Source organism: Epargyreus clarus, unplaced genomic scaffold (genome assembly GCF_041222505.1).
Source record: "Epargyreus clarus isolate Ecla_fem2 unplaced genomic scaffold, WU_Ecla_fem_2.2 ptg000004l, whole genome shotgun sequence".
NCBI lineage: Eukaryota > Metazoa > Arthropoda > Insecta > Lepidoptera > Hesperiidae > Epargyreus > Epargyreus clarus.
Window position 1 is genome coordinate 931,561 of NW_027332212.1, and position 27,671 is coordinate 959,231.

The 27,671-nt window shown below is 37.1% G+C and overlaps 2 protein-coding genes across 3 annotated transcripts in view; both read right to left on the reverse strand.

Moving 5' to 3' along the window:
* Positions 1–1,682: 1,682 nt before the first annotated feature.
* On the reverse strand, positions 1,683–8,025 carry LOC140757227 (uncharacterized). 2 transcript variants are annotated; one of them, XM_073092763.1, is made up of 5 exons: positions 7,951–8,025; positions 3,133–3,255; positions 2,661–2,791; positions 2,367–2,539; positions 1,683–2,056 (listed from the first exon to the last, which is right to left on the reverse strand). In XM_073092763.1, exons 2-5 carry the CDS (start codon positions 3,229–3,231, stop codon positions 2,010–2,012), a joined length of 450 nt encoding a protein of 149 aa, XP_072948864.1. In that variant the 5' UTR covers positions 3,232–3,255; positions 7,951–8,025; the 3' UTR covers positions 1,683–2,009. The 2 variants fall into 2 exon arrangements, with proteins under 2 accessions (XP_072948864.1, XP_072948865.1); XM_073092764.1 differs by lacking the exon at positions 7,951–8,025 and adding an exon at positions 6,470–6,548.
* A 3,276-nt stretch (positions 8,026–11,301) lies between these two features.
* The window catches only part of Myo31DF (Unconventional myosin ID), a 38,554-nt gene continuing 22,184 nt past the window's right edge, over positions 11,302–27,671 (reverse strand). The window contains exons 2-18 of the mRNA XM_073092761.1: positions 25,509–25,689; positions 23,374–23,495; positions 22,209–22,428; positions 20,754–20,951; positions 19,994–20,233; positions 19,381–19,531; positions 18,701–18,858; positions 18,245–18,366; positions 17,682–17,832; positions 17,018–17,164; positions 16,753–16,905; positions 16,501–16,574; positions 15,886–16,035; positions 15,035–15,330; positions 14,372–14,565; positions 13,526–13,695; positions 11,302–11,485 (exon numbers count right to left, since the gene is read on the reverse strand). Coding sequence (XP_072948862.1) covers positions 11,302–11,485; positions 13,526–13,695; positions 14,372–14,565; positions 15,035–15,330; positions 15,886–16,035; positions 16,501–16,574; positions 16,753–16,905; positions 17,018–17,164; positions 17,682–17,832; positions 18,245–18,366; positions 18,701–18,858; positions 19,381–19,531; positions 19,994–20,233; positions 20,754–20,951; positions 22,209–22,428; positions 23,374–23,495; positions 25,509–25,689 — 2,911 coding nt within the window. The remainder of the gene's footprint in view (positions 11,486–13,525; positions 13,696–14,371; positions 14,566–15,034; positions 15,331–15,885; positions 16,036–16,500; positions 16,575–16,752; positions 16,906–17,017; positions 17,165–17,681; positions 17,833–18,244; positions 18,367–18,700; positions 18,859–19,380; positions 19,532–19,993; positions 20,234–20,753; positions 20,952–22,208; positions 22,429–23,373; positions 23,496–25,508; positions 25,690–27,671) is intronic.

A 27,671-nucleotide genomic window follows, 5' to 3' on the forward strand; every position in this document is an offset into this window, starting at 1 on the left:
TAACAGAAGTGTTAAGCGGTATTAACGATCTGGTTTGAAGGGTGTGGTAAGGGAGACATACTGTGCCGAGACATTCCAGCTTAGTCTTCAGGAGTAGCGACGTATAGAATAGCTAGGGCCGACATCAGGTAAGAATCTAATTTTATCTGGTATTACAGATATCCATGGCCACATACCATAAGGTGGACAGCATGTTCGTCAGCTACTTCTACATTATAACAAAAAGTTCCTTACTATACGGGAATAGAGAAACTCTACATTTTGCAAAACGAATGACGTACCTACCCGTTACAACCATTGTTCTGTATTTGGCCAATAGGTTTTGCATATTTATGTATGAATAATACATAATTATGTAAAATATGAATAACTCAGCCTCTCATTCAGAGGGTCAGAGGGGTCAAAGCACGCACCTTTTATTTTTAAATTACGTGTGTATTAGAAATTAATTATTACTTTGCTTAAAAGGTGAAATAAAACAACGAGAAGAAAACCCTGCGAGGTCGAAAAAAAATCGGGAGCGTGTAAAATCTACCAATTGGCACTTGGCGTGGACTCTGGCTTAATCTGAGAAGGGATCCACGTCCAGCAGTGGGACAGTAATGGGTTGAATAATTAACAAAACTTACCGATAGCAACTAATATTAAGTTCATCCAATCTGGACACATTATAAAGTATTACCACAATTACTTTCAAGTTTATATCTTAGCAAACACCATTTCCCACGCTGCTTAGAAAAGTACCAAACAATCTCTTCACTTTTAATAAAGTGTGCAGTCACATGAACGAAATTATTACGAAACTGCTATGATAAGTTTGCATTTTACTATTCATTACATATATTGGTACATATTTAAAAGTAAGTGCACTAAATGATGCATTGTAAGTAAAAATATTACAGCATCAACAAATCTATGTAAGTAGGTAGGAAAAACATCTAATTTTACAATAACAAACAATGATGAATGTGTTACAGTAAGTTATAACAAGCAATAATGGTGAAAGGACTGTGCCCAGCATTGGGATTTAAAAGAATTGCAGACAGTTCATAAGTACTTAAGTTATTAATTGCTGTAGGTATAACTTAGTGGTATGAATTTCGGCCCATAACTCTAAGAAGTCAGCATTCAAGTTAATATTACACCTCCGATTTCACGAAAATATCATGTGCTTATTATCAGTCAATTACCCTTCGATCAACAATACCAACAATTAATTAAATGGTAATTTGTGTAAATGGAGCAAGTACATACTAATTTGTTGTCAGAGGATTTGTGTTTACGGATGTGCAAAACTCAAGGCTTTGGGGCACTGCAAGTCGATTTTGCAAAAGATCTATAAGCAAACCAAACTACCGGCTGACTTTTTGTATGATACAAAAACAAATAGCAGAATGTCGTTGTCGTATGTACCCGGTACCGGATATGGACACTTAAAGTTAACCCCAAATAGGTCATAAATAAATATAAAGAGCTAACTGAGTATTCCATTTGTACACATATCCATTTGTACTTCTTACTTAGTTGCTAGTGTGTACTCTTTACCAGCAGGTGTTACTGAAGATGTAGAGCAACCTTTATCGAGAGGTTAGTTGAACAAAAATAGGTTACAAGCTCACGGCAACGTAAATAGGTTTCAAATTAAATTCGAACAGATTTTTCATTATATTTACTTTCTACAAATTCAATTTTTCAAACACATCATAGAATTTACACATTCTCTACAATTTAAATAAATTAACATACGTAATGTTTTAACATGACTAGATTCAAACGTTCCGTAGGACATCGCCACACCAAGTTAAAATCATGGGTATTGTTATAGGTGATCTTACAGTAATCTTTTTAGGTCTCTATACCAATTATTGACGTTACAGGTTACATGAACATTTCTCGCGTAAAAAAACCTGTTTTATCGATTGTTGTTGTTCTCTGTGTTTTTGTTATACGTTTAATGGACAATATTCTTGGCATAATAAAGGTCAATGTGAAGTTTTAAGAATTGCCGCTTACGACCGCCAAGGGAACGCACATAACTTGAAATAGCAGATGTAGACTGTAAAGAAAAATAAACGTTAAATTAAGAAAAATAAAAGTCAACAAGAAGTTTATAAGGTCTGCCATATTGACTTGGTAGTAATGAGTAGATATATTATAGTACTAATCCTAAATCCTAAAATACAAAAATTGCAAATTACAATATTTTGAACAATTCAAGTATGTTGAAGATATCAACTAGGTATATTAAATATTAACAGTAGGTACAACTCAATTTATATTTTAGATCAAAAAGTATCAAGTTTCTTTTTACCGGATTGCCAAGGAAGGGTTATTTACTATGGTAAACTAAGTTATTTTGAACTCACATTTTCCTTTTTTGCCCTTCGGTTTAGGCTGTGGGCGTGGACGCGTAACTTTCACTGGTTTAGGTTTGCTATTTTCTTTCGCATTGGACACTCTTTTCACAAATGGTTGCTTTAGATCCATTACGTTGTACGCATTTTGTACAGAATTCGGTTCCACCCCATACTCCATACTCCTGAAACAAAACACGAATCGACGGCTTATGCAACCAAAGTGCTAAAATAAATTTACGTCTCACAGGTCAATTTACAACAAAACAATTAATTTTTAAGTACCTTAATTAATTGTTTAAATACCTGTGAAATTCCTCTGGGTTATTTTGAACAGCTTTAAGCAGTTTGAAGAATATTAGGTCCCTCTTCCAATCTTCTACGTCATGATAGCGGGGACCCGTTGCATATGGATCTGTTTCTACCTCGTTATCTGTCTGCAGAGAAATACAAATAAAAAAATGTATCATTAAACTAAAGGTTCTCCACATATTATTTCACTTTATTATTATATACATTCTGGATAACTATAAATAGAAGGTACTAAGAGAGATCTCTCTTAGTACCTTCTATTTATAGTTAGGTATTTACAATTATAATAACAAGTCCCTGGTGGTAGAACTGGTATGATTTTACTGGTGGCATACCATTGCTACCCCTATTTGTAGCGTGAAGCAGTTCTTTCGTTTCCGTGAAAGGCAGTGGATACCGATTGTCTTGAATAAAATATTTTGAATTTAGACTTCATCCAAGCAATAAACCATTTACATAGAAATACCTCATAATCATCGAAGTCTGCCGGTGGCACCTCGTGGTAAAAATCTATAGCTGAGGCGGATGCTACCACCAGTAGCCACCACACCGCCCTGGAGCCCATCTTCAATTATTTTTATTTATACTCCTGTAAAGAAACAAAATTTAGAATCTAAGAGAATAAAATCGAATATTGATATTATGTCAATTACATAAATTATACAGAAATGTTTACATTATTTTCGATTGTATTCATAACAATATCTGCCAAATGTGTCGCGACCTTTAATTTATAACAGACCGCTTCGTATATTTAAATACTTTTATTGAATACAGAACAAAAGCAAATGCATAATATAAAACAATAGTAACAAGGCCAAGATTGTTAATTATGCTATCTAGTAGGTATATGTATCTACATCAATGCCATCAACACTCATGTCTAATTTATAATATGGTTGAAGTGATACCTGACTCAAAGATTAAGATTAAAGTGTTTTTATTTAAAGTTTCGTCTGGGTTGTTTCCTGCAATACCACTACATTAAAAGATAGTTTTTGTATTCGTATTAAATTAAGTCAACATTGACGGCAGCGTCATACATTTGAATGTAGAGATTGTAGAGAGAATTTAGACTATTGTGGTCGGAACACGTGGAGCACTCAATATTTTATTAATTTGTGATGGATATCCTGATTGAAATTTATGTTGATATTTTACACAATTGAAAGTACTCCTTACAGATTTTTTTTTTATAATATAGCAATAGCAAACAAGCATACAGTCCACCATATAGTAAGTCGCTACAACGTCCTAAGATTATACTACTATACACCATATAAATTTCTACCTAGAAGGTGATAGACCCCTTTGTGGTTCGACTCCGGCGGCACCACCGCCACACCTATTTCTGCTTTAACAGTGCCTCAGCAGTGCTTAACACTGCTGTGTTCCGGTTTGGAGGGTGTGGTAAGGAAGACATACTTTTCCGAGGCGTACTACCTTAGTCCTCAGCGGTAGCAGCGCATCTGTGGCCGACTTCAGGTAGGAATATCCAATTCTACCTGGGGTTGATTACAGATGTCCATGGGCGGCAGAAGCCACTTACCATCAGGTGGACTGCATCCTCGTCTGCTACTCCCATATTATATAAAACCTAAGTTTGGCCACAGATGTAACCCTGAAGGCTATGTTGGAACGCCTGTAATAAGTATGTTTCTCTCACCACGCCTTCCTAAGCGGAACATAGGACCGCTTAACACTGCTGTTACCTATTAGGCTTAAATAGGTACCTACGGTACGGTACGGTACGGTGGTACGGTCTCTTAAGTAAAAAAATCTCGAAGGGTTCTACCGCCTTATAAAGTTTAACAAATATACAATAACGCTCTCATTATTACAGAACCTAATTGGTTTCATTTCATATTTCGTTACATAAATCACGTTCTTGGTGCCTTGTATTGTCGCAATAGTTTCTCGTAACTCTCTCAAAATAGCCATCACGTGGCGATATTTACTAGCGTACATAATTTTTTAGAGGATTTTCCTATTGGTTTTATGGTCAAAAATAAGCTTGTTTATTTAATGAAACGAATTTCCGACTTATACATTTAGACTTAAGGATACTTCTAGAAATAATTTAAATGTAAAAGTAGTATTTACGAGTATTGATATATTTAGTAACGAATTTATTATTTAACAATGATAGAGCAATTATACTTTAAAGGCAGTTACAATTACACAGATAATTATTCTAGAGTTATCAATTGTTTGATTGAATTATCAACTTGAAGTTTTGAAAAACAAAATAAGATCTGTCAGGTTTGCAGGTTTCCTTCGCCGTTAAAGCAAATGATACTTAAACCACTAGGCTTTTTTTATAATTATACCTAAACGATGAGGCAGACTGGCTACCTGATGGAAAGCAGTCACCGTCGCCTATGGACATTGGCAACTTTGGAGGAGAGCTGTTACACCTTTTTTGAAGAGCCCCATGGCATAGCGCTCCGGGAATAGCTTAGGAGGAAGTTATTTCCATATATTGCACATCCGTGGCAAGAACGTCCGTGCAAACCGAACCGTGGAGGACCGCCACGAGTCCAGTTGGTGTGGATGGAACTTCATCCTTCGGCGAGTGATGCGATGGAGAAATAGTGACGTAGGCACCAAGCCAAATAGTTCCTCGGAACTCTACTGCCCTCCCTATTACCTACTCTAATATTGAAATGTATAGTTGTAACTACAAAATTATAATTCATTGTTCGGACTCGAATGTTGCCTTGCCTATTTTTATCAGCGGGCCTTTTGTCGTATATTTTCCTTGTTCACGTGTTTCCCAATAATTGGCTTTGAAAGCCAGTTTAACGAGCCAGATAACAAGGGATAACAAGGTTCCGTATTAAAATACCTACCAACTCGATGTGAATGGCTGGCTTATAGCTGTACCTGCATATAAGTGACAAGCTAAAGCTGTGCAATTAATAATTACATACCTAATAATAGTGACACTGCCAATTTTTTAGTCCTCAAAAGTTTATGAAGTTAAATATTTTTTTCTTGATAACAGGTAGATGACAGAGTGTTAATATGATACACAGCCACTCTATCATTTACATTTTGCTTCACTAGGATTTTAGGAAGACTCAAAGACGCTCAGCGAGCTATGGAGAGAGCTATGCTCGGTATTTCCCTACGCGACATAATTCGGAATGAGTAAATCCGTAGGCGAACGAAAGTTACCGACATAGCTCTCAAAATAAGCAAGCTGAAGTGGCAATGGGCTGGCCACATAGTTCGTAGGACCGATAACCGGTGGGGACCTCGAATGGAGACCACGTCTCGCAAAAGATCAAGACGCCCCCTGACCAGGCGGACGGCGGGTAACCGCTGGATTCAAGGGGGACAAGACCGGTCGGAGTGGCGCAGCCTAGGGGAGGCCTATGTCCAGCATTGGGCTTTTAAAGGCTGATAGATAGATAGATAGGATCAAATGAAAAACGCTGATATAAACCAGATCTCAGCAGTGCAGACTCTACCTTCTGGCTTAGCTGTATAACTATCACGTCGCCACAGTTGAACTACATGCAAATAATACCTCCACACTCATAATCTATGTATCAGTCTACCTATAACAACTTACTTGAAACTAAAAAGACGCGTACAGAAAAATCCAACCTCATAACTAAAGATCCATTACTTAAGTAGATGGCTGCCTTCCCGACATCGACAGAGGGTTACCCCTCTACGGATTACTGGTATGGCTACTGAAAGGCAGCCATGCAGGTCATCTAAAGGAAGTCCTTAGACAACTTAAAACAATTATAATATCTATCTACAGCCATTAATGCTACCTACTAACTGACCTGGATATCGACTGAAGTTCCAGTAGTTGACGATACTGCTTCCAATTGACCGAGAACCCGACTGAAGGTCTGAATTTACAAAGCTGTCTTTATATAGAAACACGTGGGCGATCGGGAACAAGTAGACTAAACCAACGAGCAAAGTTCAGCGGAGGAAGAAGCGTTTTAATTAAGCTACCCTTTTTAAATATGTACTTATATACTCATACCTAGCGTAGCGAAAAAATCTAAGTCTATGCTCATGCCTATAATATGATTTTTAGGCAATTGAACTAGCAAATGAGCTTTCAGTCCACCTGATAGTAAGTAGTTACGGCCGTCATCCGCCCAAGAACATAATATGACTTCCAAGTGACTGCAAATACAATTGTTATGAAAAGCATACCTATATTAATGCAGATGTACCTAATAGACCTATTGGTTTCAGGCAAGCTTAGTTTTCTATAACGATTTATCTTTATAAATTATCTAACATTTCATTTAATTTCATAGATACAAAAACAAATTATCGATTCGAATTTTTGCAAAAATAAATATTGGCCTATAAATATTATTATTAGCAATATCTAAATTGAAATAATATCTTGGATAGTATATTTTATATTGATAGCGATCTTTAGTTTTAACAGACCTTTAGGCAACTGAAGGCTCCCTACGCAGGGTATGGTACCAGTTCACGCGTTGATTTCTAAATTAATTTCACTCAGTCACGTGGCAGCTATTTTCATATCGCATTGAACAACTTTATTGTTAGTTTGCAAGCAATATAATGAAAAGGGACTAGTAAAATAGACTCTTACTAGATTTACTTTCCCCTGTAAACAGGGGAAAGTAAGATTGACTAAAATACCTCTTCCTTGAATACGTATCTACCTACCGGTCGTTTCGTAAACCGGTAACCTACCGGTTTACGAAACGACTTATCTGCTAGTTAGTCATTCCTTTTATGCCTGGATTCACCTATCGATTGAGCGTAGAAAGTGTTTATCATAATCTTTTAATTTATTATTTCAAAAAGTAATTTGTTCTAATTTACTTTCCAACAAAGGTCATATAATATTATGATAGCTAATAAATCATATAGGCATATAGTGACCTTCGCCCTTTAGAGTCCGAGAGAGGCAATACAACAACTTTTAAAACAAACATTTCACAGTCAACATGACCTACATAGCGACCTTACCTGTTGATTGTCCAATTGGCTTCCAATAAATTACATCGTTTCATACAACTTCAAATATAAATATGTAATAAAGGGTAGGTAACTTTGCAGATTATTAATTAGATTTTACAAAACTACGCGGCAGCAAAGCTCTGCCATTTTAACGATGTTATGATATGTTCAACTTTTCAATTAGGACTATATTATTTGTATAATAAAAAGGTAACTCCAATCCATAATTCGTGATTACCCACATGTCTTAGGATTAGAAAGGGTTAGTTACTTACTTAAAAACAAGTATTTAAAAAAGTTTAGTTACCTCGACCTGCAGTTTTTCCCGACTCCAGTAGTTCCCTGCGCGCACAGCCTCCCGCAGTTACAGGTGAAGTTCAACTGGCATTGCTATGTTGTTTACTGCAAGTATTGATTAAATTATTGATAGCCCTTTAGGTACTGTAGCCCCATAGTTCGTCCAGAGAACGTAATAAAAGGACATTCGTCATTCATGAGCATTCTAAATGAAGACATGATTTTATATATAACCTACAATTAATTAATACAGATAGTAAATAGATTATTGTCCCAGTGTGTTGCTAGTTATCTTTAGCATGTAAGTACTGTTTCCGGTATACAGTTAAAGTTATGTAGGTAGAATAGAAAAGTTAAGCGTAGCGTAGCGGACGTAGCGGTGACGTAGTTCGTAGCGCTACGGCTACGAGAGTGTAAGTTAATTTCCGGCCGGGAAAACGTGTAGCACATGTTATGTTGAGATAATTAAATTATACTGTTAATTCTACTTTCATAGTTCAACTTTATGTAAGCTTAATTTTAGGTTGATTTCGCTAAAAGCAAAATATGTACTCACACTTAGATTAGATGAGTATAGTTTAATATATTTTTGGACGAAATGTGCTTAAAATATACCTACTGATAATAAGTATATCGTGTATTACCAAAAACTATTTACAATGCATGTGATGCATATGTAAGAGCACAATAGCATCGGTCAATGGTCCATAACCTTTATGAAAGTCGTTTAGGTCACATTAAATCTAAAATTAACCGCGGAAACGTCCAGTAGTTGCTATTTAAGTTAATATACAAATACAGACATTATTATCGGTTAAACCCAAGGGTGGAATATAATCAACTGGTTTTTTAATAGATTTTGAAAGTGGTAGTCCAAGAGGCCTATAACCCAAGAGGTTATTGTAGCAATGTACTATTGTAACTTTGGCGTGGTAAAAGTAAAGCGCAAAGCGCGTCTGTGTTCTGACTACTGGTATAAAGGGTCTGATTTACGACATTGCTACATGGGCAGTCGGTGATGTTGGATTGTTGTGCGTTAAGACCCTTTAATTTTGACAGGAAACCAGTGCCTAACAATGGGACACTAATGGGTTGACCATGAGGCATTCCAACCATTCTCCATCCAGTTCGCCATCGTTCCGGGTCACGCTAGGCTTCCGTTTGAGAATCTTCCAATGGTATGACTTTGGAAATGTTCCTACTTTGTGACTTAGTTTAACCACATGATTACCCAGCATTCATTTCTCCCTATCAGGTACATAAAATAAAACAAAGTAACAAAGTTAAAATATTGCGTTTAATAATAATACATGACAAATCTCATGGCACCACGTAAAGGCACTGAATCACTCAACGTAATAACAACTATATACACAATAACTCAACGACTACACCTAATTGGCGCCTTTCCATTATAACTTTTTAAAACCAATTCGTTGTTCTGCTTTGAATAACCACAATTATTTATTGTTTTCTGACCACTGAGTACACTATTTAAGGACATTGAAACAAGAATAAACAGGATAAATATTTGGAGAACATTATTTTGTAAAACTTTCTGAACAATTAATAACAGGGACAAAATAGAGAAAATTTATATTCTTAAATTGTAAGAAATCTGTAATAAATATAATATGCTCTTCGTATTATTAAATTGTGTACTCAAGACCCACATTAAAATCAGTGCAAAACATTATGTTTCCGTGCGGAATGCGTATATATAATGTATTTTCTAAGTTCATATCTGTTGGACTTAAATTAATTAACTACATTTTTCTCTAATTACTGAAAAATTTGTACGGTACTTATTATAACATACTATTAGTGCAAATATTATATTAAAATGTATAATACTTTCTGTAAAATGTCTATTTATTGGCTATTGTTCTATTTCAATATAATTATTTATAACTTAGCTTTTGGAGTTACATTAATAATTATTTTAAACTAAGCTGTCCTACTTAGTATATTTTTATTATGTATATAAAATTGTTGCGTGTTTATTATTGTATATTATAATAAAAAAAATCAAATTATATTAATTTTCTAAAATCTAATTTCAATAGCAACTTAGTCCATCAATCATACATCAAAGCACGATATATAAAAATTATTCAAAAAATAGCAAACTTTACATTTAAATTAGAAACTAACGAAATACATTACGTATCATTAAAAATATAATAACAAAATAAAAAATCTTATTATTACCGTAAAACAACTAGCGTTATCACTTCCAACGAATAAATTAATAAGGTACTTACTTTATAATAATGTTCGATACATATTATAATAAAATATTATATTCACAACGGATTAAAACTTTTTGTTGTGATGTCAGTCATATCATATCATTATTTATTTGAATTCGTAAAATCCAATTTTACGTATAAATCTTTATAGAAGGTTCTATATAGAAAAGCAGTCTATTTCATTATTAGTAAAGCACTTTTTTGTATTACATAATATTTCCAAGGTACTACACGGCAGATATTGTAGTGTGTCCTTGTCCACGCATGAAAATGCATAATTTGATCGTAATATTTTGGCGATCATAATATCATATTCCTAAATGGCGTTCCGACGTATTTACACACAATAAACGCGTTTGTAGGCCGTTCCATTGTGCTATTCCATTTTATTCTATGTTGAAATGGTGACCACTAATTATTACCAAAAGGAAAAATATTACATATTATAAGACGTTACAGATAAATTTTGTTACTCAACATTAACAGCGTCTTTTTAACATATGTATTTCCAGATCCACAGACATTCCTGTGAATAATATTTTATATGAATCTCGTATAAAGAATCCAATTAGTTATTAAAATGAATGATATACTATAAATGCCCATAAATTGTAGACGTAAATATAATTCATGTGTTTTTTATTAAGTACATAGACATGTGTACTATGCTACGAGTGATGTATCAATTTAATTTAACAATATATTAAAAAATGTCATCTATATTAGATTACGCTATATTTTTATAATGAACGAAATGAATTTATTCGGCTGATCTTACGCACCTGACGTCGCACTATTTTTTGTAACACTTTACAGGAGTCAATTTTAATCGTTGCAAGTATAAGTGAGACAGACGTTAAAATACTTCATTTTTTACTGTATTAAATACTTTATTAATGTTTTTTTTCTTATTAGATGTTTACGTATAACATGTTGCTAGTGTGCGTGAGCGCACATTACATCGCTAGTGTGTGAGCGCACGTTACGTCACTAGTGTGTGAGAGCGAACGTTACGTCACTAGTGTGTGTGAGCGTGCGTTACATCGCTAGTTGCGGGAGTGCACGTTCCGTTGCTAGCGTGCGTGTGTGTGTGTGTGTATGTGTGGGCGCTACGCGCGCGCGGAGGCGGGGTGGTACGTGATGACGTTGTGCGCGTGCGTGAAGGGCGCGGGCGCGGTGGGGGCGGCGGGCGCGGGCGCGGCGGGCAGCTGCAGCGCGCGGGACTTGCCGCCCAGCGTGCAGCGCGTCGTCGCGCCGCTCTCCACCTCCACGCTCAGCTCCGCACCCGTCAATCTAAGAGGACACGGGTTTATTGTTCTCAAATTAGACATTCCGAGAAATATATGTACAAAAATACGTAGATATTATTAAAATATGGTAAAACGTATACTACAAAGAAGGATATATCATACTAGCTGACCCGGCAAACTTTGTACCGCCTCAAAATCTATTTATCAAATATATTTCATATAAAATATAGCCTATATTACTCGTTGATAATGTAGCTTTCGAATGTTGAAATAATTTTTAAAATCAGCCCAGTAGTTTTTGAGCCTATTCATTACAATCAAACATAGTTTTCCTCTTTATAATATTAGTATAGATAATGCAAATACTATAATGAATATAAATATAACTTCATACAAAAAATGCCACTATCTCGGAAATCACCTTGCAATCGTATTAAAAATAATAGTTTAAATAAACTAAAAAATACGCTTTTATAAAAAATTCGACCAAAAAATGAAAAATAAATAATAGTTTAAAAAAACTAAAAAAATACACTTTTTATAGAAAATCCCAACTAAAAAATAGAAAATATTTTTTTTTTAAATTTGAATTAAGAATAGTGTAAATAAGATAAAAATATTTTTTATTGTAAAAAAAGCGTGGGGTGCATGGTGTCAATAGTTATAAATATTTTATTGATAGATATTGAGTAGAAGGATTATCATTTTGATAATATCTTAAAAAGCACCCCACGCTTTTTTTACAGTAAAAAATATTTTTATCTTATTTACACTATTCTTAATTCAAATTTAAAAAAAAAAAAAATCTATTTTTTAGTTGGGATTAGAAAATCCCAACTAAAAAATAGATTTTTTTTTATAGAAATAAAAAGTGTATTATTTTAGTTTTTTTAAACTATTATTTATTTTTCATTTTTTGTTCGAATTTTTTATAAAAGCGTATTTTTTAGTTTTTTTAAACTATTATTTATTTTTCATTTTTTAGTGATTATTTTAGCGATTATTTTCACGATTATTACGTAGCGTATTATCAACTTTATCTTTCGAATCAGCATCAGCACCTTTGCTTAGCAGTGCAAAAATGAATATTGGGTCATTGTTTAACACAGCTGTATGAAGTGGTGTTTTACATTGGTGTTTATTTTTATTGTTAACGTGAAAATCCCAGAGGAGTTGTTGAATGACATCCGAATTGCCAATGCTAACTGCTTTCTTTCAAAATTTATACCATATCCCAGGTCCTCTATCTTGGATAAAAGTAATCACGGAAAAAGGATGATAGAGCATCTTTTAAAAACAGGCGCTGATGGCAATACTCAAGAGAAAAACGGTCAACTGCTTTACATCTAGCCATTTCAAAAGGACGTCGTCCAATCATCGATTTAATATTACAGCATGATGATGTTAATATCAAAAATAATTCTAGAATTTCTTCTCTTTGTGTTGCTGCTGCCTGCAGAGATTTTAAAACTGTTAGTAGTTTAATTAATTTTACAGCTCGAGTTAATAATATAAGTTGTGACTATGACGATGAGCTGAAATCATATATGCCTTTACATTTGGCAGCAAGAAATGGGAACAATGAAATAGTGGAAATCTTGTTAAAGGAAGGTGCAGATGTTGAAGTGCTGAATGAATAAGGATGATGAGACACCGCTTCATGATGCTATTAACAACGGACGCGTCGAAGTTGAGGTCAGGTCAGGTCAGGTCAGGTCAGGTCAGGTTAGGTTAGGTTAGGTGATCGGCGCGCCTGGTAGATTCCTTTATTGGTCTTAACGCAGACCTTCCGGGACTCAGGAAAACAAAAATCGCTGATCCTGATTATCCTAGTAAGGATAACGGGTCAGAATGTTTAAAATATTGAATTGTCATCGGTCCTTAATAAGTATGCCAAATTTCGAGTTAATCCGACGTTTTGAAGGGGGTTAAAATCATGTTCAAAGATTCCGTTACATACTAACATACCAACATATCAACATACATACGTCTGAAGCTAATAAAAGCGTATTAAAATGGTATTACATACGGAATAAATCACTTCTGACGATGAAAAAAAAAATGATAATATCAAACTACTCACGCATGATATCTATTAGCCAGAACGCCAACGAGTTCGCCGACGAGGTCGGGCCAGGCGGCGGCGGGCTCCGGGCGCGGCGCCACCAGCCCGATGACCAGGTCGTTGCGCGCCGACGGCACGCTGATCACCACCAGCTGCGCGTCCGAGCTCATCACGCGGACTGCGCCCACCTACAACAATATATACAGTTACTATTTATATTACGTAGAGGCCGAGCCAAACTTCTGGTGCGCTCTGAATATAGAACCTACGCGCGACAACTTCAGAGCGGACTAAAAATTTGGCGCGTACCTACTCTACCTACTTGATGCCTCTTTCTTGATCGCTGCGATATAGTCCAATTTGAAATATCTCATGTTAACTAGATAATTATTAAACAAATTTTTTTAAAAATGTAGCCCATGCCACGCACCAATTTCGATGAATCTAACAACACCAGTAAATGCGTCCAACTATATTTGACTGTACAGGCGTACCAAAGAAATAGACGTAACGTTAAAGTAACTTTATAAATACTATTTCATTTCAAAAACTTATAAGTCTGCGAAATAATTGCGCCGAACAAGGTTAGTTAATCTCGCACTGGCTACTCGTAACTCAAAAAGCGTGCTATACAATGAACGTAATATACGTAATTTTATATAACAATTTGTTATCTTAATTTTCTTTCCCATCAATTTAAATAAAATAAACAATGTTTAATAGTTTCAACAAAGGCCTATTCCCATCTATTAAAAATAACAAGTTTTATGGTTTAAATTTATCTACATGTACCTACAATAGAATTTCTACACGCATTCCCATTTTATTTCTATAACAAAAAATATTCAATCAAGTTAAACTAACCTCAGTGATAGGCGTAGGTTTCTTCAACGGCTTGAACGTGTTCGCATCGAGCTTATACAGCGCGGAGTCGGTGACGAGCAGGCAGCGCTCCGCCAGCTTGTTGTAGCGGTTGAACTTGTGCACGCGGCACGAGAACAGCGCGCGCCCGATGTGCTGCGACTTCTGCAGGCCCGCTATCACTGATTGGTAGTTTGCTGTACGTAAGAAAAAAAGTATTATGTTAGTTGGCTGTAACTTAAAATCTCCCACATCTTCAGGGAAATAATTATGTCGATTCACTGCAACTATTTTTAATTTTTCTAAATAATTAACTTTTTAAATCGCGTATAATTTACACCAAGGCGAGACAAGAATATTTAAAAAATATAAAATATATCGCTTTTGATATTGTTCCTTTACAGTTTAGCTAGAAAATGCAAGCAAAATAATGTAAACAACACTGATAATATATACAATCCAGAATAGATATATCTAAAACCCAGAATCTCTTTTTTTCATCTTTCGTAATGGTAATTTCGTAATATTATATTTTAATAGTATATATCGACATACTTTAATATTAAAATGTATAGAACACACTTTGCAGTGATTAAGATCGTAACGTTGAATAAATAAAATATAAGCAGTTACATTTTTTGTCTTATAAATGAAAGTAAAACCAACCTGCCCTATCATTATACGTGTTAATGGCCAGATTGTCTCCCTTCCAGACGCGCGCGGCTCCCCACTGCGCCCGTCGCGACCGCAGCGCACTCGCGGCGGATATCTTCAGTTTCAACTGCGGCCACTGGTCCCTTGGCACCGGCTTGAGGACCAGGTAGGCCCGCCAGCGTCTGTAGGCAGCTTGCAGTAATGACACCGCTACCTTGCGCGGAGCTGTGGGCCAGCGGACGATCGTGCCGCGGTTGCGTTGCAGCTCTGTCTGCAGTTCCGTTATGTAGCGCCGGAAGCGGTAGCGTCTGCAATCGTTCAGTTGGTTATACTCAAATATCATTAACAATAGCCATGACAACAATGAATATATAAATTCCCTAAAGAGTGATAATAACATTGTTAAAAGTTCATTTCAAATAACATAATTACAGAATATTGATTAATTGAAATCAATTCAGTTAATAATTCGTCAACAATGTATACAACGTAAATATGCAATAGGCGTTCTTTTAGGTTTGATTTAAAGCTTGTATATATAAAGGTTAAGGTTAAGGTTGTAACAAGAAATTCAAGTGAACAACATGAACATTTTTAAATAAATTTTAGAATCATAAATGAACAGTAATCGTATAGTGGTGGTAGCCGGTAATTTATCATTGGTAGCGTTTGTAATTAAAATTGTAGTCTTTCTAGGCATCGGCTACATTCTACGAACTAAATTAGTAAAGTTTATATCATGTCTCTGCTCTTCTACTTCTTAAAAACCCGAAGTGCTACTATCATAAGACAAAAATAAATATAGCGAAGGTGTCCTTGTGACGACAAACATTAATAGATAAAGCACTTCACAAGCGACTCACTTCCAGGCGTTGAATATGAGCAGCGCGGCCTTCATCTTCTTGTATCGCATGCGCGCCGCGGTGCCGCGCCACAGCTTCTGCAGCAGCACCACGATGGACGGCACCAGCGCCGCGCGCGCCGCCTCCAGACCGTGGATCGTCTTCGCGCTCCTAGGAACCACACAAGTATTATGTTATAGACCGCGCCAAACATCAAATCCGCTTTGAAGTGAACGCCCGCAGGTGTCGGTCAGAGAGCCAATGTGGTCGAACACAACTACAAGCATATACTCCATAGCAACGTAAGGGCACACTAACTCTGTACGCGCGGGCGAGAGCGGGTAGCGGACGGGTGCCACGCTGTCTTCGTCCCGCTAATATCTACAATTTGCCGTTACGACACGACTTGTTTCTATATTCGGAGCGAATTGGCGAGCATTTTGGCGCGAATTCTATAATAGAACCACTAAAAATCTATACTACTGATTATGTCACAAGATTCCAAATGAACAACGATGTCACGGACCGAACGATCCGTGTTTACCATATTACCCTACCTCGTAGAATATACAAATAAGTTTGTATCTATTATACGAGTCTGTAATAAAATATATACAAACGGAAACTCGTACATACCTGATGAATAGTTTAGTGTGACCGTACTGAACGTCCGTGACTGTAAGATCCCGTAATAGCACCATGACAGCATCCTGCAAATATTAAATGTAATATTAGTGAATGACGGCAATATCATATATTCCCACTTAAGAATATAAATATTTTCTATCTTTTTAATGTCCTATGTAATCACTCCTTAAAATATCAGGTCAGGTGTACTGCGAGAGCATCTCGTAGCGCCGCGGGGAGCGGTCGCGGCGAGGTGCTTACCTTGTCCCCCGCGCCGCGGAAGTTGGGCCAGGTGTACTGCGAGAGCATCTTATAGCGCTGCAGGAAGCGGTCGTACCGCATGCGGGCGGCGAACCCCGCGCGCCGCACGCGCACGTTCTCCACCAGCCCGAGGTACGCCACCTGGTGCCGCACCTGCACATACACACAACCAATTATTAAAGTGCACTATGAGAATAGCTTAACATTGATTTGCCTCAAAAATATTTACATCACGATCACGGTAACTTGTAAAGAATGATCTCACCAGCTGATCATCCCAGGTGTTGGGTGTCTGCAGCGGGTTGGGCTTGACGCACCGCACATAGAAGGGCTCCTTGCTCTGTAGACCGGTTACCAGCGATGCCATCGAGCTGCGGAACAGCGTCGCCGCTGACGGAGGACGTTTCGACGTCTGTACATGCATATCATTTTATACATATAACGGGAAAATATATAACATACATATAACATATAACACAATGTTTGCATTGTCTTCACATTTCCTTAACTAAATTTATTTATGTTAACATTCTTTATGTAATATTAAATTAAAAGCTTGTAATTAAAAAAATAAATGATAAAAAGCCTGTTCAGAATTAAATTATTTTAATCGCTTTACATTACATCATGATACTAAGTAGAGTCCGCGCCAAACTTCTTCGCTTTGAATATAGAAACGAGTCGCGTCGCAACAGTAAATTGTAGGTATTAGCGGGACGAAGACAGCGTGGGACCCCCGGCACCCGCCCGCTGCCCGCTCTCCCTATTACTGTTGCTACGGAGTATATCCTTGTAGTTGTGTTCGACCGCATTGGCTCGCTCACTATACCTATACCTGCGCGCAACAAACTTCAGAGCGGACAAAAAGTTTGGCGCGGACTATACTGCCTCACTATAATAGTCAATAATAATAAAATATAGTTAATCACCTTCTGTATGTGGTCGCCGCCCTCTGGCCACATGGCGCTGAGCGCGGCGTTGGAGGAGGAGTGCAGTAGTCGCTTGAGGTCCTGCCACAGCGAGTCCTTGTTTTTGTCCATGAAGCCCGTCACGGCGTACGTCACATCGCCAGCATAGTGGCTGAACCACAAACACATCTATATTAGCATGCAGTTTATACATCCACAACACACTAACACGCCCACATATACATATCTGTACATGCGTCCTCGTCATTTTCTTATTCGCTAATATTTGGTTTTGTATTTTTTTTTTAATTATACCTTCTCTATTCTTCAACTAAAGTGGTAGACTCCTTCGTGATTCATCTACACCAGTAATATTGCCATACCCTACATTAGTAATTTCAAACGTTACAGTATTCTGATGTGAATAGAATGGTAAGACCGACATGTTACAAATTTAAATCAAGGGATAATATTGTATCTTTGTCAGACTAGTAAAACTTAAATCTTATTTGAGAATGAGCATGCACCATTCTACATCAGATGGGCTGTAATAATAAAATTAAATCGTCGTTAATCGTGCTCACGTTATTCTGAAATCGATCCGATGCTTAAGTTTCTTGTCAGTAGGGGAGAGTTGCCGCGATGTGTAGTGCTTGTGCCCATTTAGCCTCTTGTCCATTGCCTCCAACAAACCCTCGTCGGATATCTACAATTAACATATTAAACGATTAAAGTATGGCCCTACAAATGTGTGTACATTTAAACCTGGAGTCTACACGCGAAAGATTCTGAGCTAAATAATTTACAAAAACCAAAAATACAAAGATATTATTAAAAACATGTACTGTTATAAAATATAGTTTACACACACTTCCCAAAATTGAGAACAGAGCAACCAATATTTGACCATATTTTTTCTTCAAAAGTTTTATACGCTAAATCCGCATAACTCTAACGTTCTGACGTTCTTTCGCGATACCGTTAATACATGTTATATTCCCACTTGATATTTTCAGAAGTCCTTTAAAATAATGGAGTACCTTGGTGGGGTTGAGGCAGGCCTCGTCCATGATGGCGATGATGCCCTGGTGCGGCGCGTCCACCAGCTCGCAGATGACGCGGTTGTTGAAGTACGTCACCGGCGTCCACTGGATGCCCTCGCGCGCGTACTCCTCCTGCTCCTGCTTCAGCACCAGCTCTGCGGAATCAAACACAATATTTTATAATACGTATAAGAATAACAAACGCGCATACCGCCGAGCAGGCCGCCCATGGACATCTGTAATCAACCTCAGATAGGATTAGATATTCCTACCGGAGATCGCCCACACATGCGCCGCTGACTGCGCCGCAGGACTACTTCTCGTCTCCTTTACAACATCCTTCAAACCAAAAAACTGCAGCGTATGCTGTGTTTTAGAGCAGTTCGCACCAACCTGCACCACACGACCGCCCTCCTTACGGCCCACGGCACTTTTACCAATGAAAGTCTTATATATAAATACCCCTAATATGCACCTAAATAAATAATACCCAATTTCCTACCCACGTTCCTTTCAAATATGCAAAATCACAAAATAGACATTATCATTTCAAAGGTGAGTAAAACATTGTAAATACATGGCTAAGAGTGTTCGATACCTCTATCAACATGGACCCCTATTATTGTAATCCTCTATGCGCAGAAGTGAAACAATAATTATCATTAAATGATACAAACCAATGAACAACTGCTGCAGCTTCTCGTTGCAGTAGTTGATGCAGAACTGCTCGAAGCTGTTCGTCTCGAAGATCTCGAAGCCGTAGATGTCGAGCACGCCGATCAGCGTGCTCTTGTACGTGCCGTCCGGGACCTCGATCGCTTTGTTTATCTGAAATTGGCTCACATATTCATAAACATGTCCTTTAAAGATTTCATCATGTGATAGAATTTGAGCACTTTTATTGACATTTTTAACAATATATTTTAAACCTTATTATACTAGAAAGAGGTTATGGTTAAATCATTTGGTTTTAGGCTGTCAAGTGTAATTAAATTCACTATGGCTAAAGTTAGATTTTATGTTTCAAGGTGTCAGGTTAAATGAGATTTTACGTATTATTTGAGCAACTAAGTATTTATCTCAGCATTTTATTATTATTACTTAGAATATATTAGTTAGAGAAAAGGATATCTTTTCATCTTTTTCTCTTTACTTAATAGTACGATATGAAAATTAAATATCAATCTTATAAAATAATATTACGAGTTTCATTATTCATGACGTTTTTGATAGAGTGCATAGTAGACACAAAAGTCCAAACAACAGAGAAACATAGTGTGAATAGCGGACCTGTTGCACGATCCACGTGAAGAGTCTATCGTAGGCGGCCTTGGCGAGCGCGAGGCGCGTGTAGTTGGCGTCGGAGAGCGAGTGCTCCTTGTTGACGAGGTCGCCGCCGGCGGCCAGCACGCGGCCGGCCAGCGCGCCGCGCAGCGCCGCCGCCGACACGCCCAGCGCCGCCACGCACGCCGCCAGCGGCCCGCCCACGCTGTGTTGGCCCTCGCCCGCCTCCGTGAACGTTAGCTCGCCCTAGAACGGAGTTGATTGGTTACTTTAAATGTGCAAAGGTAATACTAATTCGAAAGTTTCAGTGTTAGCTCACCCTGTAGTTGTATTCAGCTTACATTAAAAGTTTGAAAGTAATAGGGCTTCAGTGATATAGAACTTTACCTGAACGAAAGGGGTTCTTATGATAACTTAATTATAAAGATAACAATGCTTAATTTTTGTTTTTTTTTTTTTTTTATTATTATTTTGAACAGATCAAATAGATAAATAAGTACTTCAACCATGGATAACGTTATCGCTGTACCTACTCATTTCTTCTGTTGCGACTTTTTGCAATTCCTTAAGAGATACCGTCACTAGTGTTTCCAAGTCACGCTATCGTGATCTAAAACTCCACATTAAAACAAAGCAAGACCACTCCCTAAGCATGATACATCTAATTATCTCTCGAATTAAAAACCAAAGTAATTGAAATCTCACTAAGCTAAAACTATTTTATCTTCAACAAAATAGCGGCTATAATTTTATCAAGAAACTTTACCAGCAATATGACTCCAGCGACAATACTCCATATATCCTCGACTACAGAAGGGGCAAAGCCCAGGGCAGAGAAGGCACTATTCGTAACTGAATACAGCTTAGAATCGTGCGCGGTGCACCGCTCACTGCCCAGCGTCTTGTAGTGCGCGCTGGAGGATAGGTTGAACTTCTTCGTGATGTTGTTGTTTGTGCTGAGGAGCTGGAACGAAAATAATTACATTCAATCAATTATTATTATTGAAATTATATGTCGCTTGCTAAAACAACGAAGAGAATATCATGGAAAACCACAGTACCTGAGAAAGCTCTATTAAATTCTTAAATGTAAGTATTTTAGCTCACATTGAAACTAAGAATGTGTTCCGCTAAGATTGTTTCTCATCGTCTCATCGAAATCTGATTATGAGGTGAAATATCAATTAAAAGTTGTCAGTGCTACAGTTGTGGGGTGAGGAAGTCTAAAATTAAATTAATTGGCGGCCTCTGATGGTAAGTGGACACTGTCGCCAATGGATGTTTTGGACATGTTTTGAGGACAAGACGAGATGAAAACGGAAATTGACGTTCTATCTAAGAACCCCTCCCCTCAACTGTGGCCGACCTCAGGAACAATTTCAATCCTCCTACAACTAAGTCCTCTGTAGTAGCTCAGAGGACGAATTTTATATGCATTATATGTATAAGTCCTTTCCTTATCAGTCTTTAAACGATAGACAAAACGTTACATAATACCAACATCGCCGTATACGTGTGCTAAGTTTCGGTATTATCAAATAGCCAGACGGCGGCACGAGCGACAAGATAAACACAGCACGGTAACAATAACATTGCAGTGGTTGTGGATAACAATGTTCTATCGTTACACTGACATAATTACAGAACTGTGCCGTCATTGCGGCCCTCAATACGTCGGCTTTGGATACGTAATACCGTACTTTTTATGCTGCACAAGTATATGTGTAGCGTAGGTATTGTTACTATTGATTAGGTTGTGGACTGTGGTGCATACACAAGGTTGGAGCTTAATGGGGTTTCTATATTTCATGCAGTGCAAACCAACATATGTTTAGTAGTTATATAAATTCTTGTATACTTTCTTATAACAATTTTTCATATGCAATAGGTACATTTTCTTCTTTCCCTTTACCAAATTTGTTCAACACGTAACGGTTGCTCATGCCCATTAACATTGTTTATCCACGCATTATAGGTTTTGTCTAAAGCTTCTTTACAAATCTTTATATTAAACTATTTCCTGTATTTTTTTTATTTAATGTATTTTTAATGTGATATTTAATTTTTGCTCAATGTACAATATTAATAACCGAAACTATATCGGAATTGGATCAGTAGTTTTTCAGAAAATCGCGGCCATACATACAAACATACATACATAGCGGTCGAATACAGGACCTCCTTTTTTTTGAAGTCGGTTAAAAATGTAATTGATTGTAACCTGATAGAAGGCATGGAAGTTCCTCTCGCCCGGCTGTAGGCTGACGACCCTGCTCTTCTCCAGCAGGTAGTTGCTGATGTGGCCGCCCACCGGGTCCCCCTTGTAGTCGAAGTGGATGTCCATGTACTTGCCAAAGCGGGACGAATTGTCGTTTCGATTTGTCTTCGCGTTGCCGAATGTTTCGAGGATTGAGTTCGACTGAATTAATACGTTTTTGACCCTGAAAGTAAAAAAAAATAAGTTAAGGGTGTGAATTACTTTATTTAGATATTGAGTAGAATAAACTAGTACGTAGTGATATTTGTTAAGAAACTTTAAACGAATAATTTAAACCCATTTTAATTTTAGTTAATTCCACATGTCCATAACATACATACATAACAGATACGTTTTAATATAAATAACTAAGATCTAAATAATACAAATAAATATAAATTTTCGAAACATAAAAAATTAAACTGGTTTTATTATACATTGTTTCCCATGTCCCGAGGCGGACTGACGTACAAACCTATATTCGGACAAAACGATAAAAACAAGCTCACCTTCTCGGAACTTACAAAAGCGGCGACGTCTCGTGGCGTTATGTGTACACGTACCTATTCGGTTATATTTGTCTGGTTTGCTTACATTTGGGTAGTCTGTTACAGTTTCCTACACTAGAGGTAGCTGAATTTGGCCAGTAAAACCACTAGAAAACATCCATTAGCTATTTATGAAATCCTTATTTTACCCCTCATCAACATGTGATCAGTTTAGAATGAAAAAGCCAGGATATACAAACTGCTCTTACTTTAAGAAGAAATAACTGTATTTGGACATACTATATTTTTGGATGAGGTCAACCAGAGAAGCCTTTTTATGCCTGAGAATTAACTTGGACAGCCTTGATCTCAGTCTTACCACAAGCTGTAGATACAAACACTAGGGTGGAAGACTTAGCCTTGCTTACAGTAATAGGTTATGCCACCGTAGTGGAAACAAGGAGGATTCTAGCATTTTTTCAAATATGTTGATATACATACCAGTACTTTAGCATTTCCTCCTGAGGCTATTCCAATCCAATACATTTACTATTCCAATCCAATACATTTATTTTTACTTCGTTGATTTTTGCTATAAACAAATAATAATTTTGACCCTTCCTCTTAGCATTCTTACTAACCTGTCTATATACTCTCTGTGTACTTGTGTTGTGTTCGCGGCTATATACTTCATGATGAACTTGGAGGCTTCCGTCTTGCCCGCGCCCGACTCGCCCGATATGAGCACACATGTGTCTCTGCCCTGTAGAAAAATTAAAGAATAAAAAAGAATCCGCGTGACAGAGCGGTCATTATACTAAGGTACCATTATACTGAGGTACCATTATACTGAGGTACCATTATACTGAGGTACCGTTCAATTCGAGGCTACATAGATATCTAAAGGATATAAATACAATAGCAGATTTTTTTCTGTTCTGGATATGAGCGTTCTTTTACTCATATTCTTATGTTTTTCCTATGGTAAATATGACGTAGATAATACTTACGTTGCCATAAGTCGGAATAAAAATCATGTATGGCAATGGTAAGTACCTATTTAAAACTTGGATTAATATTATATATATTTAGTTATAAAACACTCGGTTATTTTGTGTTATCCGAATATTTTTTCCGTCAGTATATATGAATAAGCGAATGGTAAAGGAAAACCTATTTTGAGGGGATTTTTCCGCAAAGATAGGGGACTTAACAAAGTATGATATAAGCGGTTTTTACCTCGAAAATATTTAGAATTCCAGTGCAACAATTTAAACACTGCAGTAAATAATCACAACAATCGCATGATAATTACATTTGAAATGAGACTTAATACTCATATTTATAATATTATCTACCTATAAAAAATACTACCTATATTTCAAAATTTGTGTTAAGTATATATTAATATAATAGATCCACATGTTCCCAGTAAACAAACTGATACAATAAAGCAACTAATTATAAGTATGACAATTTGCATTTAACATGAAGTTGTTAAATTTAATAACACAATGCTTACAAACAATTACCTATAGTTCCCACTTGGCAGAAGCGAGATTTTTTGCGTCACAGATCCGCGAGAAGTACATGATGTCATGTCTTATTTCCATCCAAACACCAACGAATGTTTATTCATCAAACTTATTCGCAATTTAATAAGGACGATTCAATACTTGAGCATTTGCTTTGTAGGCCACTTTCATATGAGGTGACCATTTCAGTTCTTGAGTGTCAACTGTCAACGCATTTGAGGTCGGCTTCTGGTAGAAGCTCTGTTCTATTTGGAGTTTGTAACAGATGTCCATGGGATTCGGTGACCACTTACCATTAGGTGGTCTGCATGCTTCGTTTGTTACGTCAAACTTATAAATAATCAGCAACAAATTTTGTTCACTTTAATTAACAAATGTACCGACGTGTGCGGCAGTGATCAAGTTAACGTTGGAGGACTGCGTCTTCCTTTACTATTATATGTTTATTTCATTATTTATATACCTATGTATTATGGAAGTAGTAGCATTTATAAACATGTACAATTAATTTAGTTTTATAATCCCGTTTAGAATAATCTAAATCTACTTTCCAATTATATTAAATGCTCATTGCTTTCAATTTGTTCCCGGGGATGGGGTTATGGGTGGTCCGTGGATAGTCAGGGTTTACGAATGGTCACAAGTTTTATTGCCGGGAACGTTTGGTCGGCGAAATGTATCGCGGTAATAAAGTGTAGGTACGCGTCGTAAAAATAAAGAACCATGCAAGTCCCTCATAACTATAAATAATAAGTGTATGTCTGTGATTTTAAACATTTGTGTTGTAAGGTAATAAATGAAAGCCACTTATAATCATAGTCACTATGTTATAATCGCAGACGAACTAACTTAATTCTATCTGAAAGCTAGTTTATGGGACAGTTTATGGTATTATATAAGTCAAATAAATCTCATGTAATAAAAGTCTCTATTCTAATTGCAATGCAATATTTTTTTTACAAAAAGTAAGTATTAAATAAGATTGCAGTCCTATCGTCGGCTACAGATCTGCCCATTGCCCACCTGAGAACTAAATTAACTAAACTGAATCGCGTCGTGTAACTATTTGTATTATCTTGCCTCTAAATCCAAAAAACATCTGCTGTCACAAGTCGTGGTATCTCCAGAGTCAAATTACAAAGATTTCTACCACCCTTACAATTTCTTAACCAATTGGATGTGCTGGTGAGCTCGTAGCTTATTTAACACTTCGTCTGCTATGACTACAAAGGACCTCTCACCTGTTGCCGCAGGACCCTTTGACAGGCATCAGCGACCGCGTACACGTGTGGGGGCACCTCGAACATCTCCCTCCCCCGGTACTGCGCCATCTGCTGGGTGCCATAGATGTCGAGGTTTTTGTACGGGTTCACGGAGACCAGCACCTCGCCGATGTATGTGTAGATTTTGTTGTGCTGGAACCTGAAACAAAGATGACACGTTTTATTGGAAGAAATCTGTTGTCCTTTTTACACGTCCAGTTGCACTTTGGAATTCCGTGTATTATTGTCATTATGGACGCACACAGAAACAAATACACAAATACCCAGAACATAAATGTAGCTTCATGCGGTTTTAAGGTAATTCTGGGTAGATTGACTCCGACCTCGCGACCGCTCCATATATTTCTGCTTTATAACAGTAATGTTTAAAGGATGCATTAAGTTCATTTATAGAATCACTTACACGAGGCGTGCTATTTAATATTTAAAGAAACATAGCGACTGGCTTCATATAGGACTTAAAATTCATCGGATGGCCATGGGCAATAGTGATCGATTACCTAGTAGAGTATAACCTAGTGGGTCCAGACTAAATAAAAGAAGCAAGGTCAATTTATACAGTATTTATTGTAACAATAGATAAAAGGACTCTATAAAAACTCAGTAAAATATCTAGTTACTGTAATTCAGTGTTCAGTTCAGTCACCCTGACGACGCTAAGCTATGTACTTTTTCATCCTATTGTTAAGCTTTTAAGCAAGCCATTTGGACTCGAGTTTCACGACGATTCTCAAGCTGAAATCCTTTCAACTAAAACAATAACATTTCTTTTCATACATTTTTGTCGAAATGTCTGTTCCGATTTAGCCCTCAAGGATAGCATCCCTAAGGACTATGTGTAACCATGTCATAGAGACATACGATATACCTTAAACCTTCAAACTAGAACACAGCAGCGCTTAACATTGCTGTTATATGTAAGAAATAGATGTAAAGGTTAGTGCCGGTGGTACCTTCGAAGATGGTAGAACCCTTTGTGGTTCGACTCCGGCGGCACCACCGCCACACTTACTTCTTCCTAATAACAGCAGTGTTAGGCGCTGCTGTGTTCCGTTTTAAAGGGTGTGGTAAGGGAGACATACTTTTCCGAGGCGTTCCAGCTTAGTCCTCAGGGGTAGCGGCGCATCTGTGGCCGACCCCAGGTAGGTATATCTAATCCTATCTGAGGTTGATAACAGATGTCTATGGGCGGCAGTAGCCACTTACCATCAGGTGGACTGCATGCTTATCGTCTGCTATTCCTATATTATAAAAAAAGACCTGAATTTACCCATAAGAGTTCCACTACTTCTGCAATATTAGGTACATGTATATAACTGTGTACAGAAATAAAACTGAAATGAGATTATTTCATATTCAAATCTAATTTTAGATGATGAATGTATGATTGTGTGTTATAAAAAGTAGGTGAAAAAGTCGTAACTCACGAAATCTTTTCAAGAATTACATACAATATCTTACATACAATATTACGTATCTTAATGACTTCAGAATGTATGTAACCACCAACAACAATATACTTTGTACTCTAGCACAAGGACTTAAGAATAATTCCATCGTATTGTCTTCGTCTCGGGAACAAAAAGGCAAAAACGCAAAACACTTTTTCTTTTTGACATCGCGTGCCAAAATTCATAAACTGCGGGTCGTTGACCCGCCGCCCGCTTGTTGCATGTCAGCGCCGCATCGCAGTAATGGCGGACATCGTAATATGACGGATGTATAGGATATGATGGAGAAGCCTTTACGGGAAACTGGGGCATACGACATAATATACGCCATATTAGCATACGAGGTGCGACGCTCAGGTCTGCTCGTGTGACCCTCAGCGCGCGATTTTTATTTTTAACACGCTTTTATTAGCTTGGGCTGTACGTTTGTACTCCACTTATCAATTTTCGAAAAGCACCCAACACTTTTTCCACAATTATACAATTTACTGTTCCTTAATTGATTCCTAGATTGAAAATTATTTCCTACTTTTTAGTTGATTTTATCATAAAAGCGTGTTCTTTAGTTTTTTAACTATATTTAATTTTTGGAACCAAGCGTGTTATCTTACGCTTTTTGTAGAGTCTTTGACTTATGACTTTGAATATTTTGAGAGTAAGCTAATTCTAC